The sequence below is a fragment of the Salvia miltiorrhiza genome, chromosome 2 (genome assembly GCF_028751815.1).
Source record: "Salvia miltiorrhiza cultivar Shanhuang (shh) chromosome 2, IMPLAD_Smil_shh, whole genome shotgun sequence".
Taxonomy (NCBI): domain Eukaryota; kingdom Viridiplantae; phylum Streptophyta; class Magnoliopsida; order Lamiales; family Lamiaceae; genus Salvia; species Salvia miltiorrhiza.
The window spans coordinates 72,280,488-72,299,201 of NC_080388.1; the positions used below are offsets into that span (position 1 = coordinate 72,280,488).

General features: G+C 37.9%; 3 protein-coding genes and 1 non-coding gene across 5 annotated transcripts in view; 3 read left to right on the forward strand and 1 right to left on the reverse strand.

Moving 5' to 3' along the window:
• LOC131008955 (uncharacterized) overlaps window positions 1-18,714 on the reverse strand; it is a 984,029-nt gene that overhangs the window by 914,901 nt on the left and 50,414 nt on the right. The gene's annotated exons all lie outside the window — the stretch shown is intronic.
• On the forward strand, window positions 5,671-5,741 carry TRNAG-GCC (transfer RNA glycine (anticodon GCC)). Its single transcript has one exon. It is a non-coding gene; the product is annotated as a tRNA-Gly (tRNA).
• LOC131009013 (uncharacterized) lies at window positions 6,416-8,736 on the forward strand. Its single transcript, XM_057936196.1, has 3 exons — window positions 6,416-7,269; window positions 7,947-8,122; window positions 8,220-8,736. Exons 1-3 carry the CDS (start codon window positions 6,649-6,651, stop codon window positions 8,332-8,334), a joined length of 912 nt encoding a protein of 303 aa, XP_057792179.1. The 5' UTR covers window positions 6,416-6,648; the 3' UTR covers window positions 8,335-8,736.
• Window positions 16,680-18,486, forward strand: LOC131008991 (CAX-interacting protein 4-like). Its single transcript, XM_057936154.1, has 2 exons — window positions 16,680-16,885; window positions 17,194-18,486. Exon 2 carries the CDS (start codon window positions 17,205-17,207, stop codon window positions 18,231-18,233), a length of 1,029 nt encoding a protein of 342 aa, XP_057792137.1. The 5' UTR covers window positions 16,680-16,885; window positions 17,194-17,204; the 3' UTR covers window positions 18,234-18,486.

Here is an 18,714-nt window from a genome sequence, read left to right on the forward strand (position 1 = left end):
ATTTAGTTGATAATATTATTATTATACACTATATTAAATAAAATATTAATATTTAAATCAATTGAAATTATGATTTGTTACCGATGAATCTAACTCATAAATGATCATATTTTAACATTTTTAGTTAATTTAATAATTTAAAAATAATAAAATAAATCGCGACCCGTGCAACACACGTACAATCAGGTGTACCGTAGAATCGGGTTAGGCCTCATTTTTAGTTTTTGGGTGGCTCGACTTTGTCACTTGAGCTAGGCCTCATTGTCATGATACTATTATTGTATGTTCAATCACAAAAACTTGGGTACAACCAGGTGTACCGTACAATCGGGTTAACCCGCACTCAAAATAGTATTAGTTATAATATTTTGGTCAGAATACGAGTTCGGGTCAGGATGCGTGTCAGGGTATAACCTGATTGTACGGCACACCCAATTGTACCTAAGACCACCTCATGTTCAATATATTATCATAGTATAATTACTTTATATATTTAATATAGTATTTTCATAATTGCCATGGGTGTTAATGGGCAAAAATGTCATATTCCTTAAGTTGTATATAAAAAATGTCCTATTTTATAAACTTAAGCATTTTATGCCCAAATTAAATGAATAGCCTATTTTACCCTTTGATGTTGATGGATTTGCTTGATTTTTTGTGAAAGTCTTACACATTTGACTGATTTGACAACTATCAGTCATAAAAGTCAATGATTTGACAACTATCAGTCAAAAACTCATCTGACCGGTGGGTGGCTAGATCATCTGATCGCCTGGGCGGTCAGATGCGGTCAGATGATTTTACCGGCCGGTCAGATGATCTTACTACCCAGATCATCTGATCGACCGGTAAAATCATGTGACCGCCCCGTGAAATGATCTGACCGCACGGGCGATCAGATGATCTAGCCATCCACCGGTCATATGTACTCTTGACTGATAGTTGTCAAATCGTTGACTGATAGCTGTCAAATCGGTCAAATGTGTAAGACTTTCACAAGAAATCAAGCAAATCCATCAACATCAAGGGTATTTAAAGAATATGACATAAGAAGCTTATGTTTATAAAAGATGACATTTTTCATATATAACTTAAGGTATAGGGCATTTTAAATTTGAACTCATGCCATGGACTTATGATAAGAAGTGGAGTATTTGTTTAACACATCTATATATATCACATGATCATCAAGAATCATTAGGTATAGGGCATTTTAAATTTGAACTCATGCCATGGAGTATTTGTTTAACACATCTATATATATATCACATGATCATCAAGAATCATTATGCACACGCACGTACGCATGTAATTAACATGCGAATCGAACTCCCAAAAGAACGAATGAAAATTTAACATCAATAAAAAAATTAAGAATCTAATTCGAATAGACCATGTCCGACTTAGGGGCCTTAAGATTAAAATATTTATTTATCTTCTCGGAATATTTAATATATAAATTGGAGATACGTTTTTCCAAAAATAAAAACTGTAGGTCAAAATTAAAAGTGTGCTTCTTCCACCGTCCATATTGTGTGTTGCGCTTTGCAACATTTGTTATTATTCGATTCTATTGCCTCTTATTCCCTCTCACAAACAAAATATATCATCTACCCTTAAGGAGAAGAATAAAATAAAAACAATTAGACGACGATTTAATTGATGAACGGTTAATATTGGTAGTTAAATGGTATCATGTTTTTCATTCAAATTAATGCTTTCTCTATAGTTATACTTATGCGTTAATTACAATTTTATATATAATAGAAAAATAGATTCCATTCCATTATTTTTATATCATGTATAGCATTATATAATCCCTAGCTCCATTCTCTTATTTCTCAAATCTCCTTCATTTGATAATTAATTTTTATTTACAATGTTTAAATTACATATTTAATGATTATCAATCAATTAATTAATGCAAATGTTACAAAGCATAACTCATGAAATTAAAATAAATATATTTATGTATTTGTTAAGTTCAACCATTCCCCTATGAACTATTCCCAAAAGCTTAGAAAGAATTTTCGTGCCAAAGATATTTCGAGAAAGAATTACTTCATCCGTTCATGAAGAGTCCTAGCTACCCATTTTTTTGTCCAAGAAAAAAAGTAATTATTTAATTTTTTGAATCATCACATCATACTTTCACTACAAGAAAAATGGTAATAGACAACATGCGAAGCGTGTCATCTATTTGAAAATCGCATGTCATCTATGTGGGTGTAGTCTATTGAGGGCGCTAATAGACAACACGCGCATGCGTGTCGTCTATTAGCTAATAGACGACATGCGCATGCGCGTTGTCTATCAGCTGATAGACTGATAGACAACATGCGTATGTGCGTCGTCTATTACCTAATAGACAACGTGCATGCGCATGTTGTCTATTAGCTGATAGACAACGTGCATGCGCATGTTGTCTATTAGCTAATAGACGACATGCATGCGCCCGTCGTCTATTCGTTGAATTTTTAAAATTTTTATTTTAATTTTGCAATTATACTTAAATTTCCTATTTTTTCAAATAAATATTTTATTAAATCCAAAAATTCATAGTAAATAATTTAAAATATATACACGAATAATAAAAAGGTCATTCATTAATTTCAAATATTCTTTATCATCCACCACTACAATAATATGGCAAGACACCGACAGAGTCAGTAATTAAAAAAAAAATGAAAAAAAGATCCTATTATTTGTTCCGGCTTCTCCCTCGACCTTCTTCATCTTCTCTGCAAAGGCTAGGGGGGGTAGCACAACTATATCTGCAGCACAACTAGCACTTAGTACAAAATCTAATAAGTCTACTTATATAATACAAAAAATTACCCTATTAAAACAAAAACTTTAAAACAGAAGCTCACCCATTGCAGGTACAAAGTTTATTCTCTAGTTGTTTGATTATATTCTGTTTATAGTCCTGGAAGACATGGAAGAGAAGGGACTAACAAAAGTCAGAAAAAAATGAAACATATATTAAAACAAATTTTAACCAAGACAGCCATGTAAATAAGCAAAAAAACTGCAGGCACCAAACAAGTCTTAATGGATATAAAGCAACAGTAGAATGATGGCAAAATATATATATAGTTATGAAGTTATGAACAACCCATACCCCTCGAATAAACTAAACTTTTGAGTAATCAATGATAATGGCAAAATATAGACCACAAATCTTAAACTTGATCGACATGATCCTTTAATATAAAAACTTATTAATTTAAGTAACATGCTAGCATTTGAGTTTTGTAGTTGTTTTTATTTAAATAAAACTATGCTCCTTCCTATAAGCATCACTTAAGTAACTAAGCTTAGGCTGTATTTGGACATAACTTTATGAAACTACTAAACTAGATATCAATTAGCTATGTCAAATTCTAGCATACTCTTCAATAAAAAACAGCAATGATCTTTGTTGCCAAGTAGATATCATTAATGTCTCAATCTCAATATTATAGTCTATATACCTACGATTTTCTAAATTATTCTTAAACTTGAAATTGAAGTCTCGTGTGTAGCGGCCTCAATAATTGACATATATCATTAGTTTAAGCATGTTGTAGGATTTTTCTTAGTTTTTGGATCTCAAACAGTTAGACATTAAAACATACACAAATCATCATTCATTCTCTCACGTCTCAAACTGTCAAACTCAAACTCAATACTCAAGATACACAAACTTTAAACTGTAAAAATAAAATGTGAATGACTGTCACAATGTCACGTATATCGAGTCAAATCCATAGTTCAAGATATTCAAAAAAATTATAGAAGATATCTTATGTTCATAATTGGAAGAGTTTGAGAAACCACATACCTTAACACCTGTAATTGCAAATCCAACTTCTTTCTAGGAGGATACATGAAGAGCACCTATTAGACACAAAGCAGAATAAAAGCTCGATCACCCTAAATACAGTTTCTCAGTAAACCCAACACTAAGCACAATCAATTTCTGAGGGAAACCTATAGATTCACTTGATAGACGATACTTTGCATGAAATGGTTACATTAACCAAGGAGGAGCTTCGAAAGTAGCATCAGCTCGAAACAGAAGGAAAATATATTCTTTGCACTATTTTATATTTATAGCCTACAAAGAAAAAGAAGCAATCCAGACCCAGAGACCATAAAGAACTGGTACACAGAGACATGAAAACAATAAATTTCAAAATGGCACTGAAATGGTACACAGAGACCATAAAGAACTGGTACACAGAGACATGAAAACAATAAACTTCAAGAGACTCTGGACTAGGCAATGAGGTGTCTACAAAATTATAGTCCTTTGTCATTTGAGAGGGTTCTGGTCTTCTTCCACAAAGCATCCGTTCAAAAATTGCGGCAATAGGATCAATCAACGGTCTGCATTCAAATCCAATTAGGTTTGAAATGCAGAAACCAATTGTAAACTAGCAAATACGAAGGGAGGTTCAGTACCACCTTAAAATTTCAGGGAAGAATGTGGAGAAAGCAAATTCATCACTCAGACTATTCATCCTAGCAAAATCAATGAAATACAAATACTACAAGTCTAGACTATTATACTGCTCAATTTCAATACTATACTTTGCAAAAAGCTCGATAGCATTCCAAAGGCACAAACAATTGCAAAATACCTTCAAATTTGAGTGAACAAGATGCTGAATCCATTCAATTGATGCACAATTTGGAATTAAACTAAAATCAAGACTGATTTTGACAGCAGGGAGAAGGATTAAATTCAGAAAATTATAAAACACAAATTAACAAAAACTAAAGAAGAAGAAACCTATTGGCTGCTGCTGCCGAACGGAGGAGGTGGCGAGGGCTTCAGGTGAGTGCAGGAGGAGCGGCGAGATCGGGCGGAGGCACGGCGGAACGAGAGCAGGCGACTGGAGTTAGGGCTCCCAATGTCTTCTTCGACTGGAGGAGAGACGCAGTGGGGTAGGCGCGGCGAGGCGAGGGCTGCCGGCGACTGGAGTTAGAGCTCCCAATGCCTTCTTCGACTGGAGGCGGAGGTTGAGGTTCAGGGGGTGCAGCGGCGCTAGGGCGGAGCGGGTGCAAGGAGGAGGCTAGGTCAAAGTGGTGTGGAGGTAAACTTAGGAAAAAAAAACCTGATTCAAAACTTTAATAATAGCCGACAAGAGAAGGATGTCGTCTATTAGGGTGGCGGTCATAGACAACGAGGTCCAGCGCTATGTCGTCTATTCCCCTATTAGACGACGTGTTTTGATGCTTGTTGTCTGATTTCTCGCTCATAGACGACGCGCAACTTATTACTTGTCGTCTATTGAGTTATAGACAAATTTTACATTTATTCTACTTATAATAACTTTATTAAAATTCGTGGCCACCCTTGAACGAGACTCTATTTCGTGGACGGAGAAAGTACGTTTTTTTTCCTTTTGATTGACTTGCATCCATCTTGATTGAACTTTTGTGAGTATCCAGTAAACACTCTTATTCATCGTGAAAACCATGAGAATAGCCACACAATTAGTCAAACGTTCAGACTATTAGAATATATAAATGCAATTGGATTAGGGAATGTTAAATAAATGAATAAATTAAAGCTAAACCTAAGTGTGTGTGTGTGTGTGTGTTTTCTTTTCTTTTTTTTTTGAGAAAAAATTGAATCAGATTTTCATAAATATATAGATCAAAATTTTGCAAGAAGCACCAGTGGTCTAGTGGTAGAATAGTACCCTGCCACGGTACAGACCCGGGTTCGATTCCCGGCTGGTGCATTTTTTTATTCCTATGATAATTGTGGACGAATTTACAAGTGCATTTTTTAGCCCTTAATTTTAAAATTAATCTACACATAAGGAAGTAATTTCCAAAAGCGTGGTATTACTATTTGTTTATTCAAATCCTGAACTATATATATTCTTATGTGTGTGCAATGTGTTGTTTTCGAAATCAAACGATAAATTTAAATAAATAAATAAATATAAATAATAAAAAAATTAAAATATAAACAAATACAACATATGTTTCCAAAATATAATATAATAATTCAGATCAATTACTCAATAAAATCATGAATTTAAAAATATAAATTTTCAATTTATACAAAGTGCAATGATAATTATAATTATTAAATAAATTTAAAAATTATTCGATAATGAAAATTTGCATTATGCATAATATTATATATTATTATACATCATAATAAATATTTTCATACACAAATATCAATAAAAAGTTGTAATTTTTTAATGAAGAGATAGAAAATAAAATATTTTATACTTTTCATAACTTATTCGTTTTAAATTTGTTTTTGATGATTTTTATACTATATTGAATTTAAGATCCATATGATTATTTTTTCACGAATCAAATTTGACGATGTTTTAGAAAATAAGGACGGGAGGGAGTAATTAAGAAAGGTGTGGCTCGTGTAACGTAGTATTAATACATGCAAAATAGAGAGCTCTATCTATCGGGAGGTTCTAAAAAATTGACTTCCGCTGACCAACAAGTCCATCACCAAAATGAGTGATGGCTAATTTATATTCACAAATTCGCGACAAAACAAACTGTATGTTTAAATAAGACGATCATCATTTCCAAAAAAATTGGGTAATTATATATACAAATTAAAAAGTGTTTTGATTTGATGAGAGATCAAGAAGAAGGATAGAAGGAGAGATGATGCTAAGGAGCGCTTCCACGCCGTCTCTTGTTTCGTCCTTCATGGAGAGGCCCGCCGGTGCCGGCGTCAGCCCCCACCGCACCTCCAGCCAAGTATCATGCAACATCGGCCACGCGCCGGGATTCGCGGAGATCCGATCGCGGCGAGCTCAATCTGCCGGCAACTTGGAAGAGATATTGTTCAACATCGCCTTCCACGCCGGCGGCGACGCCGCCACCCTCTCCCGCCAATCGTCCAAGAGGATCAACGCGCTGGAGGCCATCCCGTCGTTTCATTCCAGCGACGATGGGGCGGCGGAGGCGGAGGAGGAGGAAGACGAATACGAATACGAATACGCCGGCGGCGTGCGGGGATTGAACGGATTTTGTGATGTGGGATTTCCCGGTGAGGGGAAGATGTACCTCGCGGCGGGGATTGGGGTGAATGCCGTGGCGTTTCTTGAGGAGGCCGGATTCGGCGGCGGCGGAGGGGGTTATAATAGGACTGCTGATGGGTACAGGGACGGCGGCGACAACCGTGGACGGGGGCTCAGCGTGGAGAATCACTTCAAGAATATGCTGTTGCAGTGGCCGGGGAATCCATTGGTTCTCAGAAATTATGCTCATTTCTTGTACCAGGTGAGTTAATTAATTAGTCCATAATAATCAATCTACCCACATAAATAAATACATATATAAAGTTATTTTTCTATTAATTAGAAGCCAATCATAAAAAATGAAAACGGCCCTTATATATACAAACACACATGTTGTTTAATTTTAGTTCATATATAGTTTGAACTTTAATAGATTTTTAGTTTATAGCTTTAGTTTTGATGTATTTTATATACGTTCTGAACTTTGGAAAATTGTTTAATGTTTAATTATAATCACAATACGCTGAATTTGTGTTAGCTAGTAGTTGTTATTTGCCTATCAATGGCCGCGAAATTAAAGTTTAATGTATTTTACAATAAAACGAGATTTCACACGACATATAGCCTATTGTCATCGATCATCGTTGGGGTTAAAATCACGTCTGAAAGTTGGCTTGTTGCACTAACTTTCCGGCACAATTCTAACTACACCGATGATTTGATGATAATGAGCTACATACAGTTGAAAATTTCCTTTAGTATAGAATACGTTAGGTAGGCTCTTGCTTCGTGATGACTGATCATCGTTAATTTCGACAAATAATTAACAATTACTTATTGCCAGAAAATTTGGCTTCACATAATTAAACTATTTATCAAATTAAGTTGGCTCAAGGTTAACTAACCCTAATTAATGGTGAGTTGTGATGTATAACGCAGCGGAAGGGAGATCTGTTGGGAGCCGAGGAATATTATTCCCGAGCGATTTTGGCAGACCCTGAAGATGGCGAGACTCTGTGTGAATATGGTAAGTTGATTTGGGAGCTGCATCGCGACACTGAGAGAGCCAAATCCTATTTTGAGAGAGCAATCATGGCTTCATCTACTCAAAATTGGTAGGATCTCTGCTATATATCTCATATATATATATATATATATTTCTCTATTTATAAATAATTAAAATATATATTGTGTTGGGCTGCATGCATGCAGCAACGTAAGTGCATCATATGCGAGTTTCCTGTGGGATCTAGACGATGAAGACGAGGATGCTGCTGCACAGTCACAGACCAATCCCCCTCCTACTCCACTCTTGTTACAGTGTTAATTGTTTTTCCGTTTGGTTTGAGTGATAAGACATAGCTCCCGCCCGCATTTAATCATTCAAATGAGTTGGGTCAATTCTTATCTATCTCATCCACCAATCCGAACGTCTCATACGGAAAGACAATATTTTTGTAATGCTCAAATTAATTAAGCATGTTTATGTTATGTGTAAGACATGACAAGACAAGGCTGGCATAAATTGCATCTGCAGTTTAGTTAGTTAGTCAGCCTTGTAGGATTCATCTATATATTGATGAGGTGAGAAATATTGAGGAAAATGTATTTTTTCAAACGATGTATTACATGTCAGGCTGCATCTACATATAGTGCATGTGGAATGACATGGTTTAATTTCTTTGGTTTTATTTTAATTTTGAAAAAGTATGAGGATATATTTGTTGAATATCGTCTTTATTTTATTTTTTTTGTTGGAGTTTATGTTAAAGATTATATATATATCGAAAAAATCAATCACCTTCCACTTCATCATATGAAACGGCATCATTAGGTATAAAAAAACAAATTAACTATCCCACTGAAATTCTACTTTACTAAACAAAAAAAAAAACAAAAAAAAAAGATTTAGTAACCAAAAATCCCTCTTTTTTTCTGCCAAGTTAATAAAAAACATTTCTTTGTTTCTTTCTTTCGCAAAGTTCATCAAAAAGCTCTTTCTTTCTTTTGCGATATTCATCAAATTAAAAACCCTTCTTTATTTCTAAAGTTCATCTCACATAATTAAATCACATGAATATTCTCTTACACTTGTTCCCTACAAATTCCTTATTCTCCAAATATTTCTTTGTCGCAGTTGTGTCCATCGGAAGTTGCGGTGGACCAAAGTTTTTCTTCGAAAACAATACAAAAATATGTGTTTTTCTTATGATTTAAAGCAAGTGAATTTTCTTCTGATGTAGACATCTTGATTCACAATGGAATCATGGAGGGAACAATACAAAAATATGAGTTTTTATTAGGAATTTTTGTGGGGAAGGAAGTTTAGGAACGAGAAGAATAATAATGGACACTAAGGAGTAAGGGGGATGTATTCAATTCATAATTTAAAATATTTTGATAGATTTTTCTGTAATAACATGGATTCTGTTGATTTTATGGATTGTTTTAATTCTATGTAGAGTTTAGCAGATTTGTTAGATTGATTTCCCTATTTTCATAGACTTTATAAAGTTTTGATGGAAAATTTTGGTAATTTGACAAGAAATTGATTTAGCTTAAAACCTCTATTAAAATGAGGGATGAGAACTAATCGTGACCTTTTAAATTTTAAATCTAGTAACTAGGATTATTTTATTTAAAAATCACGCCTATATAGGAATGAGAAATAGTTAGTGCCGTTTTTTTTTACTTTTTAATTCTTTAAAGGTTAGTTAAGTAATTTCTATTATTCTGAATTAATTAAAGATGAGATTTTTATGGGATTGTATTTCACGTTCTGTCCACTATATTTATGTTCTTCCGTCTAGGTTTTTAGTAGCCCGACGGACTTTTTGGCCTGCGGGCCGCATGGCCCGACGGGCTGCATGGGTCGGCCCTGATAGGCCCGGTTTTTTTTGGGCCTCAAAACTCCTAGCCCAGCCCAGCCAAAACTATGGGCGAGCCGGGAAGGCCAATCAGGCCGGGCCACTTTCGGCCCATTTTGACAGCTCCAGATGTGAGTAGTCAGGTTGTTAGTGAATCCTCCACGGAATCTAGTGCCGAATTGAAAAACCCTAAATATCATGTTTATCCTTTTAAGCCCTCTCTTATCACTGATAATCATATAGATAGTATTTGTGTTTCGTTGGATCGTCCTCCTGATTTCACTATTGAAACTAGTAATGTCACACATCCGGAGATGAATCCTCCTATGATGGCCTTTGATTTCACTTTTGAAACTAGTAATGTCACGCCTCCGGAGATGAATCCTCCTATGATGGCCTTTTTCTTAAAGTATATAGAGGCAGGATTATGTTTTCCCGTTCCTCTCTTTTTCTCTGAGATCGCTAGCCTTTATGAGGTTCCCTTGAACCAGATAAATCCTACCTCCATCCGTCGCACCACCTTATTCCATATCCTACTTCGGGAACAAGGGTGACAGATAATACTGCTTCCATTTTCCATGCTACTCATGACATAAGATTTCTTAATGGTTCATATTATTTTTCGACGAAAATTGGAGGTCCTATATAATTTTATCCTACATCAAACAAGAGTGTAGACTGAAAGTGGCAAACTAGCTACTTCCCTGTCATTCCTCATGAACCTTGGACCTTTACCGCACAACGCTGGCACATGGAACCAATGCGGTCATGCACTACTCTTTTAACTTTCATCCTGAATATGTGAAGATTGTTATGTCATGCCTTAATGAGCATGCCCGGAAAATTCCTTTCGACTTCATGGGAGTGGCCTCCAACCGTCATGCCTTGGCTCGCCATGGCTTGTTTCCCGGCTACTCCATTGAATGGGGTATTTTATGATTTCTCTTTCTCTTTTTTTGTTTTCTTGTTTTATTGTATTTGTATTTAGTGTATAGCAATGATTGTTGTTTTGCATTTTTGATTCACTTTTCTTCCTGATTAAACTTATGCTTGGTACGATTGGTTTTGCAGCTATGAGCTGGCGGGCAGGGTGTTCTGTGAAAGGGGAGGCGCTAAAGTCTAAGCTAGCGTTGGCGCTAAAGTCTAAGCTAGTGCCTGCTTCGGCGACCTCTAGTTGTAGTGGAAATACCTCTACCTCGGCTGGTGGAACTACGTCTGTAGATGTGCTTGTTTTCTCCAAACCTTCTTTTGCTCTGCCTTCCCTTGTCACTGATAGTGATGTTCCATCGAATCCTCTGGGTTTTACCAAGGACATTGTGGAGGAAGTTCCTGAATTGCCCACAAGTTCAGGAAAGGTAGGCAAAGATCTCTTGAGAAAGTTTGATAAGATTCCCGTTTCTTCGTTGCGCAATAATACTTCCAGTGCGTCTGCCGTCTCCTTGCCTGCAAAGCGGTTGTCCTCTCGTCACTCCACAGGTACTCTCGAGGACAAGCCCACCCGAAAGAAATTCAAGGTCTCACACTCTCCTAAGGATCCCAAGGATCTCACTGCCGCCCAGACCGCCTCTTTAGTTGAGTGTCTTCCTCACCCTCAAGACAAGGCGAAAATGGCTGCACTGACGGACCTTCAGTTAGTGGACCATTTGTGCTTTGGCCTTGTGCAGGTATTCTTTTTATTGTTAAGCGATATTTTTTCTTTTAATATCATGCTTGCATATCTTGCTTGTTTATTCATGTTTACCTTGTAGGCCTCTGCCCAAGCGAATGACTTGAGGAGACGTCTTGAGCAAGGCATTACTTTGAGCTCGAAGGTAGACCACTTGAAGGGAAAATTAGAAGAGAGCCATAAAGAGATTTCTATACTCAATACTCAAGGGCAGGCCGGATCCCACTACTCTGGAAAGTGAGCTCACCTTTCTTCGTCAACAAGTTCGCTCTATGGGTCAGAATATAACTATGACAGCTGGTGAATGTAGTCGTCTCAATAAAGAACTAGCTGAGGCTCATTCCCTGCTAGCTCAAGCTTGTTAGGAGAGGGATGCACTTACTGTTTCTCTCCATGACTGGGAGGCCAAAGCTCTGGATGAAGGAAGCCGGGCAGGGATGCAGACCTGTCGTCGGGAGATCTTGATGACCCGTCCAGGGCAGGCTAACCTGCGTGACTTGAAGGATGGTTTACTTAAAGCCTACTTGGAAACTCCTCTGCCTTTGACTGATTTAGTTGATAATTGCAGCCATCTTGCCTTGGCAGGTGCGAAGGTAGCTTTCGAACATCTTGGTTGTGCAGATGTCTTTTGTTACTTTGATGTGGATTCACTTTTCAAGAATATGGATCCGCCTCCCTTGATGAAGAAGGTGATTCATTAGTTCGGGTCGGAGAACCTTCCAGAAGGGTATGCTTGGTGGTTGCCTCCTATGCAGCATGCGGCCCAGATGTTTCTTGAACATGGGCAGGATGATTTTTCTCTGGTCCCTGTTGCTGAGGCAGAATTTCCTAACTTTGTGTCGGGTAGTACCTCAGCGCCCATTCCTAGTCATCCTTCCCCTGCCAAGAATCTTCCAAGTTCTTCCAGCTTGGCTCATTACCCCGATTCTACCAGCTCCACCCCTGCTACCGGTGTTAAGCGTATTTGAATAATGTTTTTTTTACTTTTCTCCAAACAGTTGCATGTAACAAGGGAAATTATTTCTACCTCACTTGTCTTCTTATGTGCAACCAGTTTGGCCAGTTCTACTATGCTTGAAGATTACTAATTGTAACTAGCATGCTATGCTTGATTTCCATTTACTAAATGGCTGTCTTATTTCAGGACCTGACAAAAAATGGTTCTTGTTATTACACAAGAAACTTCTTCAAATAACAGTACTGTGTTAAGTTTTAAGAATGGAATATATCTGACCTAGCACTCATTATTGTGTTCATTTCTGAGCAAGAGGACTTCTAATTGTATAACTCTCACTTAAATTTTGATACTTGCTTGATGTTTGTTCAATCATGAGGCATCCACACTTCCACCTGTTTCAGGTTGTTGTTGCTACTATTGCTTTTGGGATGGGGATTGACAACTCCAACGTCAGACGGATCGTTCATTATGGTTGTCCACGGGTGTCTAAAAATTTTGTTTTCGACATGTTTATTGCATCTTTCTATTTACCGAGATCATTGGTAAATGTTGTAACATTAGAATTAATTTCTAATGCCTAAACAAGGAAAAGATATCAACATTGTATTTGGTTCTTCACATGCAATGTCTAAACAAGGGAAAGATGATGAAAGGTAAGTAAAAGCACTCATATAATTCTTGATTTTCTATTTTTCTTTTACATGATCTCGAAGTGGTGAATAATATCATCAATATTAGGAGTTAAATAAGAATATCTAAATCAAATTGTGGTTGGCCCAACTTCTATAAGATTTTTAATGCCAAGAAACGTGGATTACACCTAAGAGTCTAATTGATTAAATATGTCAAAATTAAATTTTTGGATTGCAAATCTTCTCATTGTTTTGTGTAAAGTATGTGGTAATTTTTTTCATTGTAAAAAACAAGAGGATGTTTGAATTTTTGATGGTTTTGATGCCAAAGTAGTTACAGAAATGATGCAAAATATGACATTTGAAAGGGTTATCAAAGAATTTTCAGACTTAGGATTGTCCAATACAAGAGGTGCTTATGTGCGTGACCCTGATTTGAGTTTTGAAGATGGTTTACATTTGATTAAGGATGAGGAATCTTGTAAGAAAGTACTTGAACTTTATGATTTACTTGATTGGGAAAATATTTCGTTCTTTATTGATCATAAGAATATGCCTATGCCACTTGATTTAATTCAATGTGATGTTGACGGCGGAATGGTTGACAAAAGAATTGAGGCTGAAACGATTGTAGAGAAAATGGTTGAAGAAGAAGTGGAGGCTGAAATAGTGGTGGAAAGGTTTGAAGAAAGGTTGGATGTGACTGAAAACATATACATCAACCCTGATGGTTATGTTAGTGAGGAAGAATCGAAGACAGAAGAGAGTGATGATTGATCACTATTTTATTAGCAACAAAAATACCGCAACTAACACGGTGTAATCGTAGTATAAACAGCAATCGGATATCGTATCCACAGGGACTATTATGACGAAATCACTCTATCTATCTCCTAAACAGACTCTCACAGTATGCAAGTGAAACGAACGCAGGAAGGTTTAATTAACTTAAACTAGAACGCAAATAGCAATAAATCTAAACACGTAGGAAATATCAAATAATAAAGACAACTGATCCTAGGCTAGTAAATTCATTAACTAAATCTATGCAATTAAGCTATTAATCCTATGTACCAGTTTAATCCAGTTATGATGAGAGATCACTTAATTAATCAATTACTCTCGCTAGAGCAGCAACGATCGTAGATTAGTAAATTATCTATCTCCGTTAGGTCTCAAGAAAATCTACTAACTCCCAATAGCTCCTAAGAATAGCTCCCTATGATCCACCTATCTCTGCTAGGTCTCAAGATTAAAATCATATCATACATTCCTGAATCCGCTAAACAGTTATCTCCGCTAGGTCTCAAACCGAATAGCTAAACATGCAAACTATTGGCCAAATAATTTACAAGAAATTAAGCACCAGGAATTATGAATCATAAACTGGAAGGCACAAAGGTATTAACAAATAAATCACATAAATTCAATCAGCTATTTACAAACCCTAGAATCAACTAAAGGAAACTAGCCAGACATGCTAAAATAAAACATAAACATAATTAAATAGAAAGCAATTATAAAAACTAAATTGTATAAAAACCGAATGAAAAACGATTGTAGCGGCTTGAATCTTCAGTCTTGATCCAAGCCTTGAAAACTGGAAAGCTAAAATATTCTAAAGCTAGAAAACTGGAAAAATTAAAGTCTAGGAACTGAAAAACTAAAGCTCGGAACCCTGAATAGGTATAAGGAAGACCTATATATAGTGCCAGGGTAAAACTACAGAGTTTGGGCTCGAAAAGGACTCTAAAAACGAATTAAAACGTAAAAAGGCGGGCTGACGGCGACCCCGCGGCGGGCAGGCGGCGGTCGCCGGCTTCTTCTTTAATTTCCTTCAGCGCGCGGCGGGCGCCCGGCGGGCGCCGCCTGATCGCCAGCCACGCCGATTTCTCGGCGGGCTGAGCGGCGGGCGCCGGCTGGGTCGCCGGCTGCTGCACAAAATGTCTTCACAGGCCGGCGGTCGCCGGCTGGGTCGCCGGTTGATCGCCAGAAATTCCGTTTTCTCCTTTTCTCGAGCTCTTCAAGCTCGTTTCGTCGATTTTCTCATCCGGAACACTTGTAACTTGAAACTTGGATCTTCAACATCCATATGTAGCTTTCAAAACACTCAAACCTATAACAAAATGACCAAAACCATACCCAAAAGTAATATCACAAAAGAATATGAAACTTAAACCAAATGATATCACAACCAAGCATAATTCTAGTACTTTGAACACTTAAACACTCCTAAAAATAATGCAAAATGAGTGTTTATCAATGATAATGATTCATCTTATGAAGATTTGAATAATGAGTTATTTGTGGCTGGAAATTTAAATGATACTCAAAGTGTAGTTGATGAAGGTGGTCAGGGAAGCTTCTAACTCGGAACGAGTTTTGCAAACGCAAAAGAGGTATATTGTGTTTTCTAATGAAGCTGCTTTTGTCATGGAAGTTAATAAATTGCGTTTTCTATTAAAAAATTATTGGCCGATATATTGTGGCATGTTTTCTTAGAACTAGTGTATGGAGGTTGTGAATAGGGATGACAATCTACCCGCGGGTAACGGATATCCGCAAAAACCTGAACCTATTAGGGTGGGTTTTGGACACCATTTGATATCTACGGATAGTTTCGTGGTTGCAATTCACTATCCATTTAGTTTGTGGGTATGAGTTTGGATACTTACTATCCATATCCGCGAACCCTGATACCCACGAAAAATACCCGTTAATTACCCATCAATTACCCGCCATTTCGTTGGATTTTATATTTTAGTTGATGAATTTGAATTTAAACATTGTTCTTTGTGGATTTCAACATGTGGATTTGAACTATATTATTTGTGTTGATTTTTTTTTCTATTAAATTTGTTGAAAATTTATATTTAAATTCTGTTTCGTGGGTATTCGGCGGATAGTGGGTATCCGGCGGATAGCGGGTGACGGATACCCGCCGGATAGCGGGTTCGCGGATACCCGACGGGTAGCGGGTATCCGCGGGTAGCGGGTTTGGATACCATTTGATATCCATGGATAGTTTGGTGGTTAAAAACCACTATCAATTTAGTTCGTGAGTATGGATATGGATAGTCACTATCCGTACCCGTCGTACCCGATTGCCATCCCTAGCTGTGAAGCGGCACTAGGTGGAGGAAAGCGGTGGAGGGCCAGATCCTCGCCGCCGCTCCTGCTACGACGGTAGCGACGTCCTTGGCGGCCTATCTCAGTGCGGCTAGGGTCCGGGCAAAGGTCGACGGGGCGGCTGCCGAAGAAGAAGAGAGAAGGGGGTGGGGCACTGGGGAGGGGGGCTGGCTGTGTGCGTGTGTGTGTGTGTTTTTAAATAAAAAAAAGTTTAGATTTAATTAGGAAATTTTAATTAAATAAATTAATTAGACTTAATTAAAATAAATATTTTTATTTTTAGAAAGTGATAATTTTTAGTGGGACAAATCAAAATGGAAAAGTTGTCACTTCTCATGGGATGAGGGGAGTATAATAATGAAACACGATAGTACCCAAAAATCAATCGGTGTATTTACTCCATAATTAAAATGGCCCAATATCTCCACCGACTTCACTTAATTACCTTTTTTAATTTACTATATTTATCTAATTCTTTCATGTACTTGTCGTTTGCCAATTGGGATCTGCTGAGTTCCGATCACCACAAATTCACGCCGCCCCAATTCTGAGATAATCGGAAGCACAATTTCAAACGCTTCTCTCCCGCTACAAAACTCGTCGATTTTTCTCCGACGGAAATCTAGGTTCGTATATTTTATCAACTCAATCCTTTGCTCCTTTCCGCTCTTGGTTGTGATTCGTATTTTGTGTAATTTGTTGTTTCAATTGCTATTGCGACTCGGAAATCGATTTCTAAACCCTAAATTTTCCGTAGTTTCAAAATCAATCATTTCCTCCTTTCCGCTCTTGGTTGCGATTCGTATTTTGTGTAATTTGTTGTTTCAATTGCTATTGCGACTCGGAAATCGACTTGTGTTATTCGTAGTTTCAAAATCAATCCGCAATTTCGAATTCCACTTTGTTAAATCTCCTGAATTTTCCGTCTGTTCAGATCTCGCCAAGATGCCGGCGACCGCGGGGAGGGTTCGCATGCCGGCGAACAACCGGGTGCACAGCAGCGCCGCCCTACAGACCCACGGCATATGGCAGAGTGCAATTGGGTACGATCCCTACGCGCCCAACAAAGAAGAGAAGAGCAACGCCTCCGCTCAGAAGAGCGCCGCCGCCTCGGAAGGCGAACAGGAAAACGCGTATGCTAGTTTTCAGGGTTTACTCGCTCTTGCTCGCATCACGGGATCGAATGCCGACGAGGCTCGTGGCTCCTGCAAGAAGTGCGGGAGGGTTGGGCATCTCACGTTCCAGTGTAGGAATTTCTTGAGTGCTAAGAGCGATGACGACAAGGCGAGCAAGGATAACGATGCCATCCAAGCCGCGGTTCTGTCTGGATTGGAGAAGCTGAAAGGTGAGAAACTGAAGGCGCGCGCAGCAGCAGGGGAGAGTGAGGAGAGCAGCGAGGAGGAGAGCGAGAGCTCGGATACGGACTATGATTCGGAGATGGAGCGTGCTGTAGCCCAGAAGTTCGGGAGAAAAGCTAGTGCTAGTGGTGGGAAGTTGAGGAGCAGCAAGAGTAGGAAGAGGAGCGATAGTGATGAGCTCGACAACGATGATGGGTCGGAGAGTGATGCTAGGGAGAGAAAGAAGAAGGAGAAGAGAGAGAGAGGGAGATCAAAGAACAGGAAGAGCGCGAAGAGAAGGTACAGCGACTCTGATGATGAGGATTCGAGCAGAAAAAAGAGGAGGAAGGAGAAAAGGAGGAAGAGGGATGATGATGATTCCTCCGATGAGGAGGAGGAGGAAGACAAGCGGAGGAGGAGGAGGAAGAGTAAGAAGGAGAGGAGGAGGAGGAGGAGCCACCGCCATGGGAATGATTATTCCTCTGATGATTCTGTGAAGCAGCGCCATAAGCGGAGGAGTCGCAGGGCGGACTCAGCATCCGGCTCCGGTGACAGTGAATCGGATGGTTGTCGAGTGGGAAGGGACAAGAAGCGGTCTGATAAGAGGAGCAGGCATCATCGCCGTCGAGAGGACTAGCTTTTGCTGCTATGGAGGTTGTGTTTTAATGTGTTGTGAGTGTTGAGTTTGGTAACAATTTCTGAATGTGGTGTTGATGAAAAACAGAGTAGCTCACAAACTCTGGATTTGTTTGCTTTAATGCATTGCATTTTCTGAAGAATGCTCATCTTAGTTATGTAATGAATATAAGAATTCCATTGCAGATTGTTATTGTAATTCGATCTTTATTTAATCATTTAGTGTTGCACAATATACACAATGTTCTATGCAAGATTTGTGGCTTCGTTTTAGATTCTTTCAAAATTTGGCAACAGACATCAAACGACAAGTAAAGAAACTTCTTGTGGTATTATAAGGTAGAAAGATTCAAGGTAAGTTACTTTACTACAAATGAAAAAATAATGCTACTAGCTAATTATTAACATATGATTTTTTGATTTGAAATATTAACATTTGATTAATCTACTAATAATATTGACAGTATTATCTTCACTAAGGT